General features: G+C 35.5%; 1 protein-coding gene across 3 annotated transcripts in view; it reads right to left on the bottom strand.

Moving 5' to 3' along the window:
• Window positions 1–379: 379 nt before the first annotated feature.
• BTBD9 (BTB domain containing 9) overlaps window positions 380–17,137 on the bottom strand; it is a 107,406-nt gene continuing 90,648 nt past the window's right edge. For 2 of the 3 annotated variants that reach the window (XM_041404205.1, XM_041404206.1), the window contains exons 11-13: window positions 5,727–5,805; window positions 1,780–1,800; window positions 380–1,075 (exon numbers count right to left, since the gene is read on the bottom strand). In XM_041404205.1, coding sequence (XP_041260139.1) covers window positions 971–1,075; window positions 1,780–1,800; window positions 5,727–5,805 — 205 coding nt within the window. In that variant the 3' untranslated portion in view covers window positions 380–970. The remainder of the gene's footprint in view (window positions 1,076–1,779; window positions 1,801–5,726; window positions 5,806–17,137) is intronic. The other variant, XM_041404207.1, reaches the window with a different exon arrangement.

The raw sequence follows: 17,137 nt of genomic DNA on the forward strand, positions 1-17,137 counted from the left end.
CAACTGCTTGTTGTGACCAGATGGAGTTCCACTTTTCTAAACCAAACATTTTTGATGTTCTGTTGCAAGTTGTCTTAGGCAGGCAAAATTTAAATAATCATCTTCAGGAGTGAAAAAATACAATTTTCTTCAAGATGGATGTTTGATTTAGAAACTTCCTTCTGAATGTAGGAAATGACAATTTTGAACTTTGAAAAGTCAACTAAGGTCAAGACTAATATAGATACATTAATTAGTTTGTTGATATCATGAATGCTTTTCTTGTCATCCCACTGATGAATGAGAGAATTTGCATCTCAGCAGGTAAACATGTCTGATACTTCCTTAATTTACTGTACAGCATTTGCTATAGTCAAAAAAAGGAAACTAAGTGGAATACAGAATGAAAATGATTTAGAAAACAGATTACTAGTTAGAAAGGAATACGGATGAAGAATCACCTTAAAAATAAAATATATTCTGGACTGATGTGTTCCATAAACAATTTTTTTGCTAATAAAAGCCTCCAGGGAACAAATACTTATTTCATATGCTTTCCATTCTGCTTGAGTAATTTTAGATTTCCACTGTAGCTCTGCCTTTTATTTCCTTCTGTTGTCCTTGCCTTGGTTAGATTAGAGAGGTAGGGTATTAATGGGGTACTTGATAAAGATTGAAGACCTATTTTCTCCCCCCTTGGAGACCAGCCTGATTTGAACATATCGAGGAGAGTGCAACAGTCTCTTTATGTCCTTGGGAGAAAGCCTTTTCCATTTCAATACTTCCAGCTTTCAGACATGGTCCCCTTCATTCATAGAGAAAGAAAGGTGCCAACACAAGAAGATTCTAAATAATTTCACAGAATGTCAGTGGGGCTGCAAAAGCTCCCTTTCAACCTCCTTTATGGTTGGTGAACTTGAGGATGCGAGGTGGATCCAGGAGGGGAATGCAGGGAAGCAGGTGCTGCAGCTCCAACAGGGCAAGAAACAAGCTACTGTCCACTAGTCCCCACCTCTGTTGTTGCTACTTCCTTACTACTCTCATCCTTGTGGGTACTGTTTTGTGCTGGGCACTCAAAATGCACACAGTGAAACACCTGGAGAGAACAAAAAATGAAGATAAAGCAAAACAATTTAATGCTGACAAAAACATGATCAAAGTAAGATGAAGTCTACATGGAAGTCTATATGGAAGTCTGCAGGCCAGATCAGCGACAGAGTCAAAATAGAATGTTTCACCATGAGGTCAAAAGCATTTACTCATGGGCAATAAACATTAGGCAGGGTCAACACTGGAGCAAGAGAAGGCCTTCAAATTATACCAACCTTTACATATAGCACTAAAAATCAGAAAGATGGTTCCAAAATGGATAGGGATATTTGTAAACATTTTTTTTTCCTTTGCCAACTACCAGAAATACCTACTACATGCTATTGGATAACAACAACTATTATATTAGTTGTCTTAAACACATTTTATGATCCAATCACTTCCTCAAGAGGCTGAATGTTCATGCACACTAGAAATGAAATTTAAATCATTACCAACATGATTCTATTTCAAGATTGCCCTCTGCTGTAATAACAATGGCAGCTTTACAGACATGTCCTGGAGTATGTAGACAGGCATTCAGTGTCCAAGGAGGCTGCTGCTTCATCAGATGAAATATTCCTTTTGAAATAGTGATCATTTTCTGATGATTCAAACAACACCTGGGACCAGTGTACAGGTGACTGTGTCTTAGAGTAAGAGGACCATGTGCTTAAGCATTTTTTCCAATTTACTTTCTACTTTACTTACTTCTACTTCTTCTTGAAGAGCCTGGGAGGAGAAGGGGGAGGAACTCTTTAAAATTGTTACAAAGCCTCTTTCCATATGATTTTGTATTGCTATGAATTGCACAACTTTGACGCATACTAAATAAAAATATTGTTTTACACTGCTTTAAATTTGCTGCTTTCCCATGCATTATAGTTTAAAAGCTAAAGCTCAATGAATATTAAATCCTGAATTTTAAACTTATTGTCTTAACTTTGTATACTTTTATGACATCTTCTATTATTCTTGTCTTTAAAGCTCTTCTCACAAAGAAAGGTAATCTCTTATAATCTTAACTGCCCTTTCCCAGACCCTTTCAAATTAATGTGGGCAAAATCAAATATCATAAACAAGATGGATATACTACATATTCATACAAGACCACAGAACATTATATTTTCTATCTTTTCTCCAATATAACCTAAAATCCTATTATTCTTTTTGACCATCCCTGCTCAACTGAACATTGAGCAGACATCTGCACTGACATGTTTGCAGTAGCCCCAGGTCTTTTCTGAGGATGTAGCTAGCTAATTAGAATTCTGACAGCATATATAAAATGAATTTAAAAATTTTCAATCACTGCTTGGTTTTTTTTTAACCACCATTATATTTTCTTGTGCCCCTCAGTGTAAGTTTTTTATGCAGATACATTGCAATACATGCTTATATTTCTATATATACACTCATGCTCACATAAAGATGTATTGCTATGCCTTTATATATACATATATATGAACAGATTACAAATCTGCACAGGCACCCACACATAGACACATGTGCACAAAATGGTTTTCCTCTGCATTTCTTCTGTTATTGTCCTAAAGCTGAACTAATTCCTATACTGGCATGCATTCTCTCCATCTGCTACAGTTCTTGAGAAGCCAATTTTTCTATTTATCTACACTTCTAGAGAAGTCCCCTCATCCCACTCCTCTGTTTTTTAAAGTAACAGCTATTGTAATTTTTCCAGCTGCACTTTTCAGGATAAGGCCTTGCAGAAAAGAACATTCTCTCATCCACGTAGCTCTGTAAGATGCTGCTTTCCTTGAAAGGAAGCACAGAATGTGATGGAGGTCTCTGAGCCAGAAGATTCTGTATTTCTGCTGTATCCCACAATAATAGCATTTCTCATTTAAAACCTCGCTTCACAAAATGATACAGCTTTTTCAAACATAGCGTGGATAGCCATGAAATTTAGCTAATACTAGTCTAGAAAGTCAGAAGTACACAATTCTTAAATTGTAACTTTCATTTTTACTGATTTTTTCATATCAAATTCTTAATGGTGAAAACATGTGACATATTGGCAAGCCTGTGAATTTGGAACATGATTCTCAGTTACTGTGCCACCTCAGCATTTAAGAATACAGCATGTGGGAGACGCCTAAGCCTGAGAAGCACAGTCGAGCCCAGTTGCCTCATCCGGCATCAGAATTAAGCATTTCAGAACAGTATCACTAAAAGAAACAATCTTGCATGTGCTTCTCTCAAAAGAAAAAATGACAGTTCAGGATCATCCTGTGACCCACATCATGTTCTGCTTCTCATGGATATTTTGAGAGAGGTCAGACACAGAAAGCAGGAAGGCCAAGTACAAATACACTGGTGCAGTAATTTGTAAGATAACGCTCTCACATCAGCAACTAGGTGTCCTTTCCAGGTCAGTGATACTGGAGAGGAATAACAAGAGAAAACTTACATAAAGTATCAGGTGACGTATCTGACAAATAAATAATGACAAGGAAAAATAATTCTTTTCTCTGCAAAAGTAGGATGTGTGTAAGCTCAAGAAAACAGAAAGTTACACTGATATCATGTTCTAATATAACAAAAGCTATTCAAACTCCAGGTCAAAAAATTAGTGAACTTGTCTTTCAGAATTTGGAAAACATGGTGAGGAAAAAAAGAGTTTAAAAGATTAAAGAATTCACAAAATGGAGAAATTTTATGGGATTTCTTTTAAATTCCAAAAATCAACTCTTCCCTTAGGGATGTACAGATTGTGTTTCAAAGTTCAAAGGCATGTGTAGGTAGAACAAGTAAGGAATATTTTGCACCTATTAAAGTAATACTCATTGATAAGAATATGCTGCTGAATATGCTGTATATTTTATTAAAAATGAAAATGGTTTGACATACTGTACTAGCAGCTGTGGGCAAGTAATTCTGGACACTGCTTGTATTCTTACTGAAGAGACTACTGAGACTATAGAACAAACTAAGACTTTGGTTAAACTGTTCCTATTTAATTTGTAAATAGGAAAAATATCTTGATGTTTTCTTTGGAAGACTAAAATCTATGACAAAACATTACAGACCCTCTCTTTTATATATATACACATATATGTAATTTGGTAATATGTGCACACTGACACTGTTCCTTCTCTACAGGCATTAAAAGAAATAATTTAAAAAATAAAAACCAAATTACTGTTGGATGCAGATTTTACAGACAAAAGAGGAACAGACAAAGGAGAACAGCATGTATTTATAATTCAACTGAGACACTACATGAATGGCTGTAACCTCTATTCATACTCATCTTCACTACAGTAATGCAGTGCTCTATATAAAAATTATACAGGATATTAAATTCCTTGGAAATAGTAACTAATTTGAAATTGGAATTATGGCTAAAAGGCCATTGCTCTTCAGGGCTTAAAGCTACCTTCAAGAATTCAAAGTTGAAAGCAATGTTCCCTGCATTGCTAAGTTTATGCAATGCACTTCATTCTTTTCTAACAGAGAGCTGGGAATTTACAAACACTGGCATGAAAGGAAACACGACTGTCAATATGGATCAGTAACGGAAGAAGCCTTCTTCACACATGTACTACCCCACAGGCAGCTTCTGACACTAATTCTAAGGACTCATTGAGGCTGAACTGTACATGGTGGGAGACACTGCTCAGAAACACAGAATAAAAATTTGTCTTCCCAGTTCTATTGGTTGGTCAGCTACTTTCCAGCTGTTGGCTGAGACATTGATATCTGCTGCTGCTTTTGTCTGCAGGAGTTGCACTACAACTGGGAACAGACAATGCCATTGGATGATGCTCCCAGTGCTTAGGAACCAGCAATGCTAAACCCCAAATGCTAAATACAATCAGAAAACCTCACCTCTGGAGCTGACACATTCTAATTAATCCAAATGTAGTAGTGCTACCCCAAGCTCAGTGTAAAGCACCCAAGTACCATGTTTGGTGGTGAGCTACACGAGTGGGATATAGACAGGCAGGTCTATGCACGCAAACTGTGGCCTTTGGTGCCTCTTGTAATGTTGTCATTTAAAGTCCTAATCTCACAAAGACGTACATATACTATTAAATTCACATATTGTAAATTGTTTCATTGAAGTCAAGAGTAAAATCTAGACTTTATCTGAGACAATACACAATGACTACAAAAGAGAGAAGCACAAGTAAACAAAGATGGGATAATACTGCACTTTCTTTTTATACGGAAAAATATCTTTTTCTGTATAAAATGAAAAGAATCTTCTGGTTTGGCCACTATTAGTCAACCAATTTACCAGGTATGAAAATCAATTATAAGTGAATCTTATGCAAATAAGATTTTCTTATGACTACTGAGATTTTTCTTATATTTTATTAATTAAAAAGATAATATACGGGTGATAAAATCCAAGTATATCAGAGACCATACATCTTTCTCTAGTGTATTAAATTGGTATTTTAATTGTTCATCAAAATCAGGATTAATTTAAAACCAAGCCCAATAGGAGTGTTTGATGGCAGTGTGGAAAGGTCAAAACGAGGAACAGTTTCAAGCATTTTGCTAGATTGCCAGAGCAAAAAGATGATGTATGTACATTTGAGAAGGCCTTATCAATTTGACTGCAAGATATGAAAAACTGTGTTGTAGTATATCCTTGAAGAATATGGGGTTTTTTAGAAGATCCTTACCTCATTAGCTGTGTTGCGAGTTCCAACTATTCTGATAAAAGATGCAGGCTGTTTATCAAAAGTGATTGTTTGCCAGGATCTACAAAGAAAATTCAGAAAGACGTACAAATATTGAACAGCTACAAAAGCCTCCAATAAAACATACAGAATGCATTCAAGTGACAGTATGTACTATTATCACTTAACAGGGCAAATGCAGAAAGATTTTTCATGGCCTGAATTTCCAGCACCACTTCATCATTTTTTAGTGTCTTGACTCTGCTTATACAATTTCATACATACCTTATACCACTATAATTTGTATGCAGGGACAACAATCATACTACTGAAGCTGAAAGTTAAGAAAATAGTCAAAGAAAAAAGGCCTGGATCAAAGCCTAAAATCCTTGACTTATATAGACTGTATTAGATAAAAAAAAAAGGTCAGATAAATAAAAGTGCATCCTTCTACTAACTTCTCACCAGGAATCACCAGAGTTTGTTTCAAGAAAATTACAACTGCAGGAGGGAAAAAAACCCCACATCAAACTACCTAAAACCTCCAACTTTTCATACTCTAAGTGGAGCAGTAGAGCAAGAGGAGCCAAGATTTCTTTGTGTGGAGCAAGGTCCTTCCAGCAGTTAAAAATGCCACAAAGTACCATTTGCAGTTCAGTTTGTGAGCATTTCCCCATGCTGACATAGCAGCAGTGAGGAGAACAGACCACTCTTCCAGAGCTGGTCTCTAATTTTCAGGCTAGACTAGAACACTAGAGGTACATTGGGACCACTATAATCTTTGTTCCTTACTCATACTCATCTGATCTGAGCGAGGTGCAACACCTCAAGCAACCTAATACACAGCAGGAAAAGGACATTATAACTTTGTGCTCACAGTACAACAGAACAAATAAACAGAATACCAGGAACTAGAGGTTTCAGTTGGGCACCAGTTTTCCACTAGTTTAGTACTTGAACACATTAAAATTTAAATTATTTTATATTCATAAAACATGAAAAAAAAAATCCAGAACTTAACTTCTCAGCCAAACTAGACTCTATAACAAAAGGCCTCAGAAATAAAATTAAGTTAGGTCTAACGTGATTAATTTACTATGGAAAAAAGCTGGACAGTTTTCCAGAATGGGTTCTGAATACCTTCAGAAGTGTTCATGTAAGAAAAAGGGACCAAAGTAAAACTGGAATAGAACACCACTCACTGCCAGCAGACAACCCCAAAGCCTGGCAGTATGAACAGCTTCATCGCTGACTACTTGTCTGACATTTGATTTTTCTCTTGTTGGGACAACTCCTTTTGTCACAAACATAGCATTTCTCAGCTTAATTTAGTTGGCTATTACTTTTATCACTGCTGTCTGGTTATATTTGCTTAAAGAAGATTACAAATCAAATCAAATCCTAATTTCAAATAGTTTACTGGTCTTACTCCATGAGGTAATGGGTGTAATTAGAGTCATTCAGGATAACAGACAGGTGTGGTTTGTGGCAGGCCTCAGAGGATGGTATGGTTTATTTATATGCCTTATGTGGCTATATCTCTATTTGAAAGCTCAGGTTGTTTCTTCATGCTCTAAATAAAATATAAAATGGGAATAGACTATTTTGTTGATTGTTTCAAGACCGGAAAGATTGTTATGATTTAAACATTTTCCCCAAACAGGATAATTACTCTTCTTGACATCCCTTCTAACATTACTCTAGCATGGTCAGTCAATCTCCATGGGCAAACAGAATTTGTTACCTTGAACTACAATGTCCCAAAGATGAGAGGCTGGGATAAAGAGATGATCACAGCATTGCTTCTCATAACAAAGCATTGCCATAGTTTGCATTATGCATATGCTTTGACATTTACACACAAAAACTTTATGCAAGGAGAATTATGATGTAAAAACAGTTTGCTTTCTCATGATTTGGAAAATATTTTAAAGCTGCACTAAATAAAAGAGTTTAAAATCCTAAAGAAGCTATTAAGAAGAGCCTGTGCCTCCTTAGACACTAATGTAGAGTTAGTGTTCTGTGATAAGAAAATACCACAATAATAATAATAATAATAATAATAATAATAATAATAATAATAATAATTAGAGACCACAAAATAGAACAGAAGTGGGTCTGTATTTATTTCTACCATTTCTGAGCACTGGTCAGATACACACTGCAAGAGCTCAGTGCAGAATTCCCAAGCACAGCAATAAATGTCACTGTTTGTGCCATGATGCGATACCAGGGAAGCTGATGCATCTATCTGGGAATACATCTGAAGAGCACAACAGATAGTAAGAGAGACTGAGAAAAAAGATCTCTGAAGATTGTTTTGATGACATACTTCCAGATGAACTCCTCCAGGAAGTTCCTATGCTTGTTCACTTCTCACTGCATTGCAAGTCCTTACTTTCTGCTACAATGGCATTATTAGGATTGTATTATAATTACTTCTTTAATAATATTAAAATATAATGAAAAATAATAAAAAAAATCTTGAGGGTGTTTTAGATAGCATTTTCAGCAAATTCAGTCCTAAGAATATTTATATTTTGGTATGTGTCCATTTTACTCCTTTCTCATTGGAAAAAGAAAGTCAAAATTACTTACAATTTGTAGGCACGCTATTAAAATGCAAGAATATTGCCACTGGAGAATTAATACTTAATTGCATAAGGAGAAAATTAGGTGGTTCATTTTATTTTCTTAGCAAAAAGGAGAAAAGCCAAATAGAAAACAAGCCAAGTGGATTGGGAAGAATAATTTTTGAAATAAGCAAGCAAACCTTCACTAGAAAAATGCATGGATTTGACTGTAACAGTATGTTTGAGAATGCTGATATATGCAAGGCAATACCTCTACAGTATAGACAGTATTATGCAGCAAAGAGATAATTTATGCATGTAACTATACCCCTATAAGAAAAGAGATTTCTGACAGAACATTATCAAGGCATATCTGATCTCTTTTTTTGCATTTGTTGTTGATATAACAAATTGACTTAGACTTCTATTAATGTACAGAGCCATAATAATTTTTCAGTGGTGTTCCTCAATTAAAGACATCACAGGAAATCCTCAAGTTTATTCTAACTTTCCTTTTTACTACTAGGTATCTCTGCTGGTACTATTTCAATAATTTCACTTTCTCTGTAGAAATTCTATTTTGCAAATTGTTTTGTAGTCACATCATTTATCTATTATCTTATCACGCCATGCCTGTGTGCTTACTTTACATTTTCTTTGCACAAGCTTGTCTTTCTATTCTCAAAATCACTTTTGATGGTCCTTATAAAAATTTCCTCCAAACTTTATACATTGCTCTCACAATGATTCACACAAAAGTCACTCTATAACAGAAAAAGCAGCATTAAAACAGATGAAAAGCACTTCATTTTTAGCCTGGGATTAGATAGTCCTGTGTAATGCATGGCATCTCTTCACCTTTACTCCCCATATGCCAAACAAACAAATCTTACAAACTGTTGGCAATACTTTTACTGTCCTTACCTGGGACACAGTCATAAAGAAGCTATCAGAATTTACTTCTCTCATAAAATGACACTGCTGTCTTTTGGACTTTTTGTGTCTCTGTACAGCTTATTAGTGACCCTATAACAAATATAGTTTTCAGGGTTTAGCTTTATTAAATATTCAGGCAGTGTTGGTATTTTTTATGCTTTGACACCTGTCTTGCTGGTTGATTTGTTTTAGATTTGTTGGCTCAGTCTGCAGCAGTTCTGGTCATCACTTTCACAACAGAAATAATCACTGCATCAAGCTGGGGTTTCCATCTCGAAGAGAAGACCCAGGACTAGTAGCCTACTCAGATTTATACCATGATCCCCAAGATGAAATGCAGCACTGGAAGTTGTTTGGCTAGCAGCTCCATTTTAAAAAAGAAATTAGCCTTGTTACAGTCCTACAGCGTTTAACACTCTACATCTCACCTCAGCCAGATGACTTCTAACTCTTTTTCTGCCTGACTCCCCTAAGGAGACGCAGTAATTGATGATTAGCATTCCAAAGCCATGCTTGCATCCTGTGAGCCTGTCATACTTAATTACATTTTAACTATATTCGTCTTCTGTAATAGCCTGAACATAATTTAGATAATTATCTTTTGCTCTCTTATTCTCTGACTCTGCCTGTCTCACTTAGAGCTCCTTGCAATGAAAATCACTTTCTCTGTTTAAACATATAAACAGACTCTTGGGCAAAGAATTTTCACCTCTCCAACAGCAACAGCTGAAAACCTGATGGCTTTGTGCATCTCACAATCTCTTCGCCACACTCTATTCAGAGAGAGAAAAAAGATCACTAGAAATCATCCTGCTTTCATATTTCTTCTTGTCTTTTTCCTTATTAGGCTATTGCAAGAAGAATGCAAGAAATTCTGATGTTCAGGTAAACCAAATACCCTGCTATTCATCAAACTATCTATAGCTCCAAAATAGCAATTCACTTCCTAAAGGACATAATGAGTTTTTTAAGCATTTGGAATATTTTCCTAGTTATTTCTAAGAAAAGCTGCTATCTTTCTAAAGATTAATTACACATAATAGGACAAATAGTGATTCTTCCCATTATTTCCTTCTCTTCCAAAAAGAACAAATAAAGAAGGGGAAATTTATATTTTATTGAGGTTTTCTAATGAGCCAGTGGCACTACACAATACTACCACACTATGGGCTTACTAGAGCAGCACTGATCAGAGCCGAAACCCAGTTCAGGCCAAAGATGTCAGACAAAAGAGAAGCTGTAACATGTCACTAACACTCATCAAGCTGTAATAACCATACCATATTCCTATCAAGGCTTGCTTTAGGCTAAGCATGTACGTTTTCAATGCGCACATCATGTCTCCTCACTTTCCAAGATGACATACAACTACCATATTTCTGTTCCTCACTCCAAGAAAAACAAAAAAAACCCCAAAACAAACAAAAAAACCACCAAAAACCCCAACCAACCAACCAAAAACAAACAAACAAAAAAAGGCAAAGCCGTGAAGCAAATTTAATATCCATTTTACTTTCCAATATTTGTCTACATATACCTTATTCTACAGTAAGTGATGAAACACTTCTTTGCTTATTTGGATGCTGACTTTTTCAACTGTGACTATGTATTTTTTAATGGAATTTTTAAAAGCAGGTAACAAGACAATGAAAGAAGAGTTGTGTCCTTTTTCTATATATTAGTGTGATGACTGTACTGATATAAAGAAGGCAGATTGTAACCAGCATGGGATGCTGCCATATAAAATTGTGTGCACAGATAAGCAAGCTTACCGGAGGAGTGACACAGTATGTTCTGCATGTTAAGTTACACCCCCTGCTTTGTTAATGAATACCATACTAACCTTTCTTATGGAGTACCTACAAAATAAACACGGAACCACACACCATAAATGTTATAAAAGTAATTGTTATACAGATACTCTTTGTTATAAAAAGGTCTATAGCTACCTTATAAATTGCCTATAAAACCCATGTTTTCCACCACAACAGTACTAAGCAATGAAGGGAATACTCCCTCTCCTGTTACAGCTGTACTTCAACATAGGAACTCGGAAAGACAGACATTTAAAGAAGTCAGACCGAGCAGCTGGCTCAGCCAACCCCTTGCCACCCAGCCTCCCAAGCTACTGAGGGGGGAAGACAAAGCATGAGAAAGAAAATATTGTTAGGAATCAAAGGTCATCAAAGTTTTGTTTTATAAATTGAAGCCAATTAAGATAAATTCTACCACTGCTCTGCCTCAACTAAAACTGAGTTTCCATCTCATGCTGTGACCATGATGGCAATTTCTCAAAAGGTGGCCTATGAAACATAGGACTCCTAAGGAAGCAAGGAAAGCCCAAGCTGGAAGTAACAACTTTTTATCTGTTGTTCTCAGAGATGGAGGCAAAACTGACCTAATTAGGCATCTTGGCAAAAAAACCCGAAAACCACCCAACAGCCAAAAAGGACTTTAAGTACTAACAGAGGTACTAAAAACTGTTTGTGTAAATATTACAAGAGTCTAGAATAAACATAAGAATAATAATAAATACTAAAAGCCACCTGTTGCAGTATTTGTTACATAACAGCTTTATATATTGACAAGTAAAAACATGCATGGACATCTTTTGGGAAACTTTCCCTCAAAAGTTTTTACTGTAAATATACTTTCCATAAGGACTGTATAATTCTGAAAGCATCTGAACTAAATTCGTAGCTATTTGTAGGATAATTTCTATGATTTGATCCCTCGCACCAACCCAAACAAAATATCTGTCCTCTATAAGAATGCTTTATTAAAATGCTACAAATGTTGTATTGCACAGGATTTGTTGCAGAAACCAAATGTGGGCTTGACAAAATGGACCTACTAGAAAAAAACTTCTGACATATAATTGATTTCATAAAGTCTATACTGGCTTTCTGACATCTTTATAAAACTTCTCACTTGAAAGACTCCATATAGTAACAACTGCTTTCAAAGCCTCAGTGCTGACATTTTTACTTTTTTAGAAAAAGTATTACAAGAAGAAAATGTTAAAAATACAGTCAAACTGAAAAACGGGAAAACTGAATGTAATAATTATCTTTCTATGTAAATGAAGCAATCAATTTTCAAATATTTTCACATACCACTGTAGGCAACTGCTGGAATTTCTGTACTGAGTAAGCTCATATAATTTAGCTTACTTGCTCACTACACCTTTTTTCAGTTTCAATAAGACGTCTTTCTTTATTCCCCAAAATATAGCTTATATTTTAAAATCTTACATAAAATTAAATTATTAGCAATTTGCTGGAAACTGGCAGAATGCCATGAGCCAAATTTCTAAGTTGTAGCAAGAACTGTGCATGTAATACCTACACACACATCCCTGGGGACTGGCAGTGGCAGATGAAGCTGACAGCAGACAAAGGCTGTGAACTGGAGGAACTTGAGAGCTCATCTTCTGTGTACATCAGAGCACACGTGCACATGACAAGTCTGCATAATCCCAGAGGCTGAACTGGGTTTTTTGTGCTTACTTGTTACCAATAGTTATTGCTCCTAATGTTCACACTGGTAGCAAAGTTATGAAAAGTTATCCAATGCAATAACAAACCAATAATACAATTATGGGAGGCTTTCAACTTTGAAGACTTCTTGTCCCCATAAATCTACAACAGATTGTGGGCTACTTGTATTATGTAACTTTTCATACCAATGGAAAAGTTGATTAAAAACAAATATATAACCAATTCTTTTAGAGATATGAGGCAGAAACATGCTCCCTATTAATCAGTTTCTTTGTAGTGTGTACGCTAACGCTATTTATCGCACTTGTCTCTTCCATTCCCCTGGGTGTAATTTCACGGCCCACTCGTAAAAACTTCACATTTACAGCAACCGCTCTTCTATTACAGTCGATAACATCTAATTGACATGTCAAACCTCCAAGGAATGCAGTAAATTGAACCACAGCCTCTAAGAAGAATAAAACAGTGAAAAAAGTAAATCAGCATGTGCCTCCTCACAACAGCAATACAAGCATAGTGAGGTTTGGCAATGGAAGGGAGGAAAACTGTTAGCCTTTCTACTACCACACTGAATTATCTATTAACCTCAATGTCAGAAAGGAAAGCCTTGTGACCTCAGATTGAAACTCACCCACTAAAAACCCTGAACCTGAATCCAGGACTGCAGTAATTTTAGACATGAGAGTGAAGTGAACCAAGACAGACAAAAGTAACATGTACAACTTTTCTTCTGTTACTTTCTGAACAGAAAAATTGAAAATCCCGCAGAACAGTGTCTGGAAAACTGAATTTTATATTTAGCTGGGAACTCTCTGCCTTCAAAACTTACAGACAAAGAACTGGGAAAATTTCACAAATACAATTTAAAAAAGAAAGGAAACATGACTCATAATGAAAGAGCACAAAACAGAAGTCAGGCAAAACTTGTTTGCATAATAGCCAAGGTATCAGGAAAAAAAAAATTATTTCATATATGTGTACATGAAATATATGAAATCCATTAAGAAAGAAAAATTAGTTTACAGGTATAGAAGAAAAATAATGGAATGTAATTGAGTAATATGATGATGTGCTGCACTGAGAAACAAAAAATTCTTACTGTGGGAATTCTGTGTAATAGAAAAGGAAAGAGCAAAATGGAAGCATCATCTCTTTAAGTAAGTGAAACAAAATGACAAAGCATTATTCTAAAAAAATAGACCACATGCCACACAGTGCAGAAAACCTCAAAGGATGAACCCAAAGATATAATAATTCTTGGACTTTGTGTTTCATGGTTATAATCTGTCCTGGTAAAAACATTACTGTGACTAAATCAATGGCTTAATACTGCATGAATCTCAATGCAAAACATTTGTAACCCTAAAGACCATACCTGTTTTGGCCAGCATAAACAAATGGGTACTTTTCAGAGTTTTGAGGAAATTAGGTCTTAAACATCAACAACCAAATTAGGGCAAACCTCTTGATTTGACATGTTAACACCTGTCCTCCTGACAGTACAAGGAGGTGTCAACAGTTGCTGTATTACTTAATTATTTTGCCTGTAGGAAAGAGCTAAAGACAAAAAAAAACCCCTTACATTCTAGGTTATTTGGGTATCTCTAATTAATTAGTTTATTATCTTAACCAACAATGAATTTCAAAGTAAACAAACAGCCTCAAAACAACAGTTCAGGTATTAGCCATTCCTTTCTTATCTCAGGCAGATAAATAGGCCAATTTCACAGAAGACATGTACAATTTGGATAACCTTTTTGAACTAATATTTATTTATACAGGTGCTGAGAGGGTGCACGTGTGGGTATGCCTACATACATGTGGATATATGCATGCATGCACAGACATCTTCAAGAGAGAATTTAAGACTGTGAAGGCAAGCCAATGTACTGTCACAACATAATAATAATAATTCTTGAAAGTAAATGACTGTTTGTTCTTTAAAGTAAATGACTGTTTGTTGAAGAGAAGACTATACTACAAATATTTTACACATACTGAATTGCCTTTTCTTCTTAAAGTATGTTTTTCTAGATGGTAATAGCAATACATATATTTATTTTTAATTTAACTATTTTTGCTGGTCACCAAAGAGACATTCACATCTTTGCTGGCATGGGGAAAACTCAGTACGTAAAAGAAACAGGCAGTGATGTTGTGGGCATTATTTGGTATTGCTTATTTTCTCTGAGGAGGCAGAAGTGAGCTAACATCCAAATTGATGTCAGATTTACTGTGGTGTTTTCACAACTCTCCTCACAGCAATGTGAGTGAAGAGGAGCCGAGATCATGGCAGTCACAGGGCAAAATGGAGCAAGGCAAAACTTTAATGAATATTGTACATGCAGAGCTGTAGTGAACAAGAACATGGAAAAACATTTAAGGCAGAATAGGACACTGCAGTTTGCAGCTCCTTGTTACTCTATTGAAGGCTTGCTCAAAAGAGTCATGTATATTTGCAGCTAAAAAGCAAACACAAGGAACTGAAGGTAGAAGTGGAAAAATAGAAAAGACAAATTAAGAATTTGAGAACCTTGTGATCTTGAACCGCTGTTAAGAAATGTAACTTTAAAGAAGCCAGACTCTTCTTCAATCAAGCTAGAATCACCTAAAATAGAAGCCAGCAAATGAAATGTTAGATTCAGAAATTCTACACTGCTGAGAGGCTCCTAATGCTCTGAAATATAAACTCTGTTTTCTCTCTGTGAAATCTTAATTCTTTGTGCTTAATAAGGCAGCACTGTGAAGCTGGAGTCTTTCTTCTTTTGCCTTATTAGAATCTTTCGAAAATGTGAGCATATAAACACAGGGAAAAATATGTACTTCAATGCCTCTATCGTGCAGGGCTTAAAAGCTCAATAATTACACAAAATGACCCTTTATATCTGTCTGACTCGTTCCAGCAGGCATTATTACCAGGATAATGAACAGACTAATGAGAACTCTTAGTTTATTTTTGTGAAGTGAGACTTGAAATTGAGCTTCACAGTGTAGCAATTTCCCAGACATCTTGCTTGAATATATTTCATTTTGTATTGTATGAATGTGGCTACAGTGAGTTCGGCAACCCTGGAGCAGGCATCTGGATTTCACAGAGCTGCTGTGAAATTTGCTTCATGTGAAATAAATAGGATGAATCATAGTTGAAATATACTCCATTTGACAGAAGAAGAGGTACAAGAAGAGTTTTACTGTGAAATTAACTTCATGTAAAATAGGTTGAAGTATGGTCAAAAAAATCTGCTTGACATCAGAGGCACAAGAACAGCTCCTTTTATCCTGTTCCACCCTGCTGCTTGGGAGCTCAGGCATGAGACAGAATTAAGGACTACAGAGAAATTAGGAAAAATGTTTTCTCATTCTAGGTATGACAGGAAAATAGAAGCATGAAAAACTGATGGGAAACAACATAAGAAATGTAATGCAGGCATACAGGCAGTGGGAAAGAGCTGAGAAACATTTGAGCCATTTTATTATGCAAGAAAAGAGTTCTGTAGAAGTAGTTAAGGAAAATAATGATGAATGAAAACTGATGCAAGGGAATTCGAAATGGGATCGTATAGTGAAGTGCAGGAACTAGAAGAGGAAAGGAATAAAAAACTGTTGTGTTTGTGGTTAAATACAAGAAACTACAAATATAGGTACATAATGTGCCCCATGCAGGAAAGATATTCATACACTTCAGATATTACCTCCATAGCAGAAGAAATAATCATATCATGATAGCTATTAACCTGGTTTCACAAAAGTATACCCAGGAAAAAAATCCCAACTTGAGTTTGCCACTATTATTATTTAGAGCAGAAGTATTTTCTCACTAGAAATCCTCAGACAACATGGAAAGCATTTTTCTGTACCTCAGGAAAGTGGTTTAGGACTGTTAAGCACATGATCTAGATTTCTCTAGGTGTTCTTTACCTGTGAATTATTATCAAATAAAATACAGTAGTGAATGAAAACTTGAAACGCATATAATATGTCATGAGGTAGAAATATGAAACACTGGACAAGAGCAAAAACCTCAAAGCTGAAAATTATTCTGAAAAAAATAAGCAGAAGACAGTTAATAAATTTTGATAATGAATCTTGCATCCACACTCCAAAGGCTGTTTCATGTGAAAGTATTAATTAGATTTATACATGAACTACAGAAAAAAAAATTGAGGGGAACTGAACTGAGAATTGAAATAGCTGTTATACAATAAAAACTCAATAAGCAATGGAAATGTGAAATTAAGTTTCGAAGCTTTTACACATTTATAACAGCAGAACATTCTGAATAGCAAAGAATTAAAAATACATGTATAATGCAGTATGTTATAAGCCTCCTGGAAATCAAGTAATGCCTGCCATGAGAAAATCTCAACCAGCCATACAGACAGTTGCTACAGACTGCTTTAGAACT

Source organism: Onychostruthus taczanowskii, unplaced genomic scaffold, assembly GCF_017590055.1.
Source record: "Onychostruthus taczanowskii isolate IOZ18803 unplaced genomic scaffold, ASM1759005v1 scaffold21, whole genome shotgun sequence".
Lineage (NCBI taxonomy): Eukaryota > Metazoa > Chordata > Aves > Passeriformes > Passeridae > Onychostruthus > Onychostruthus taczanowskii.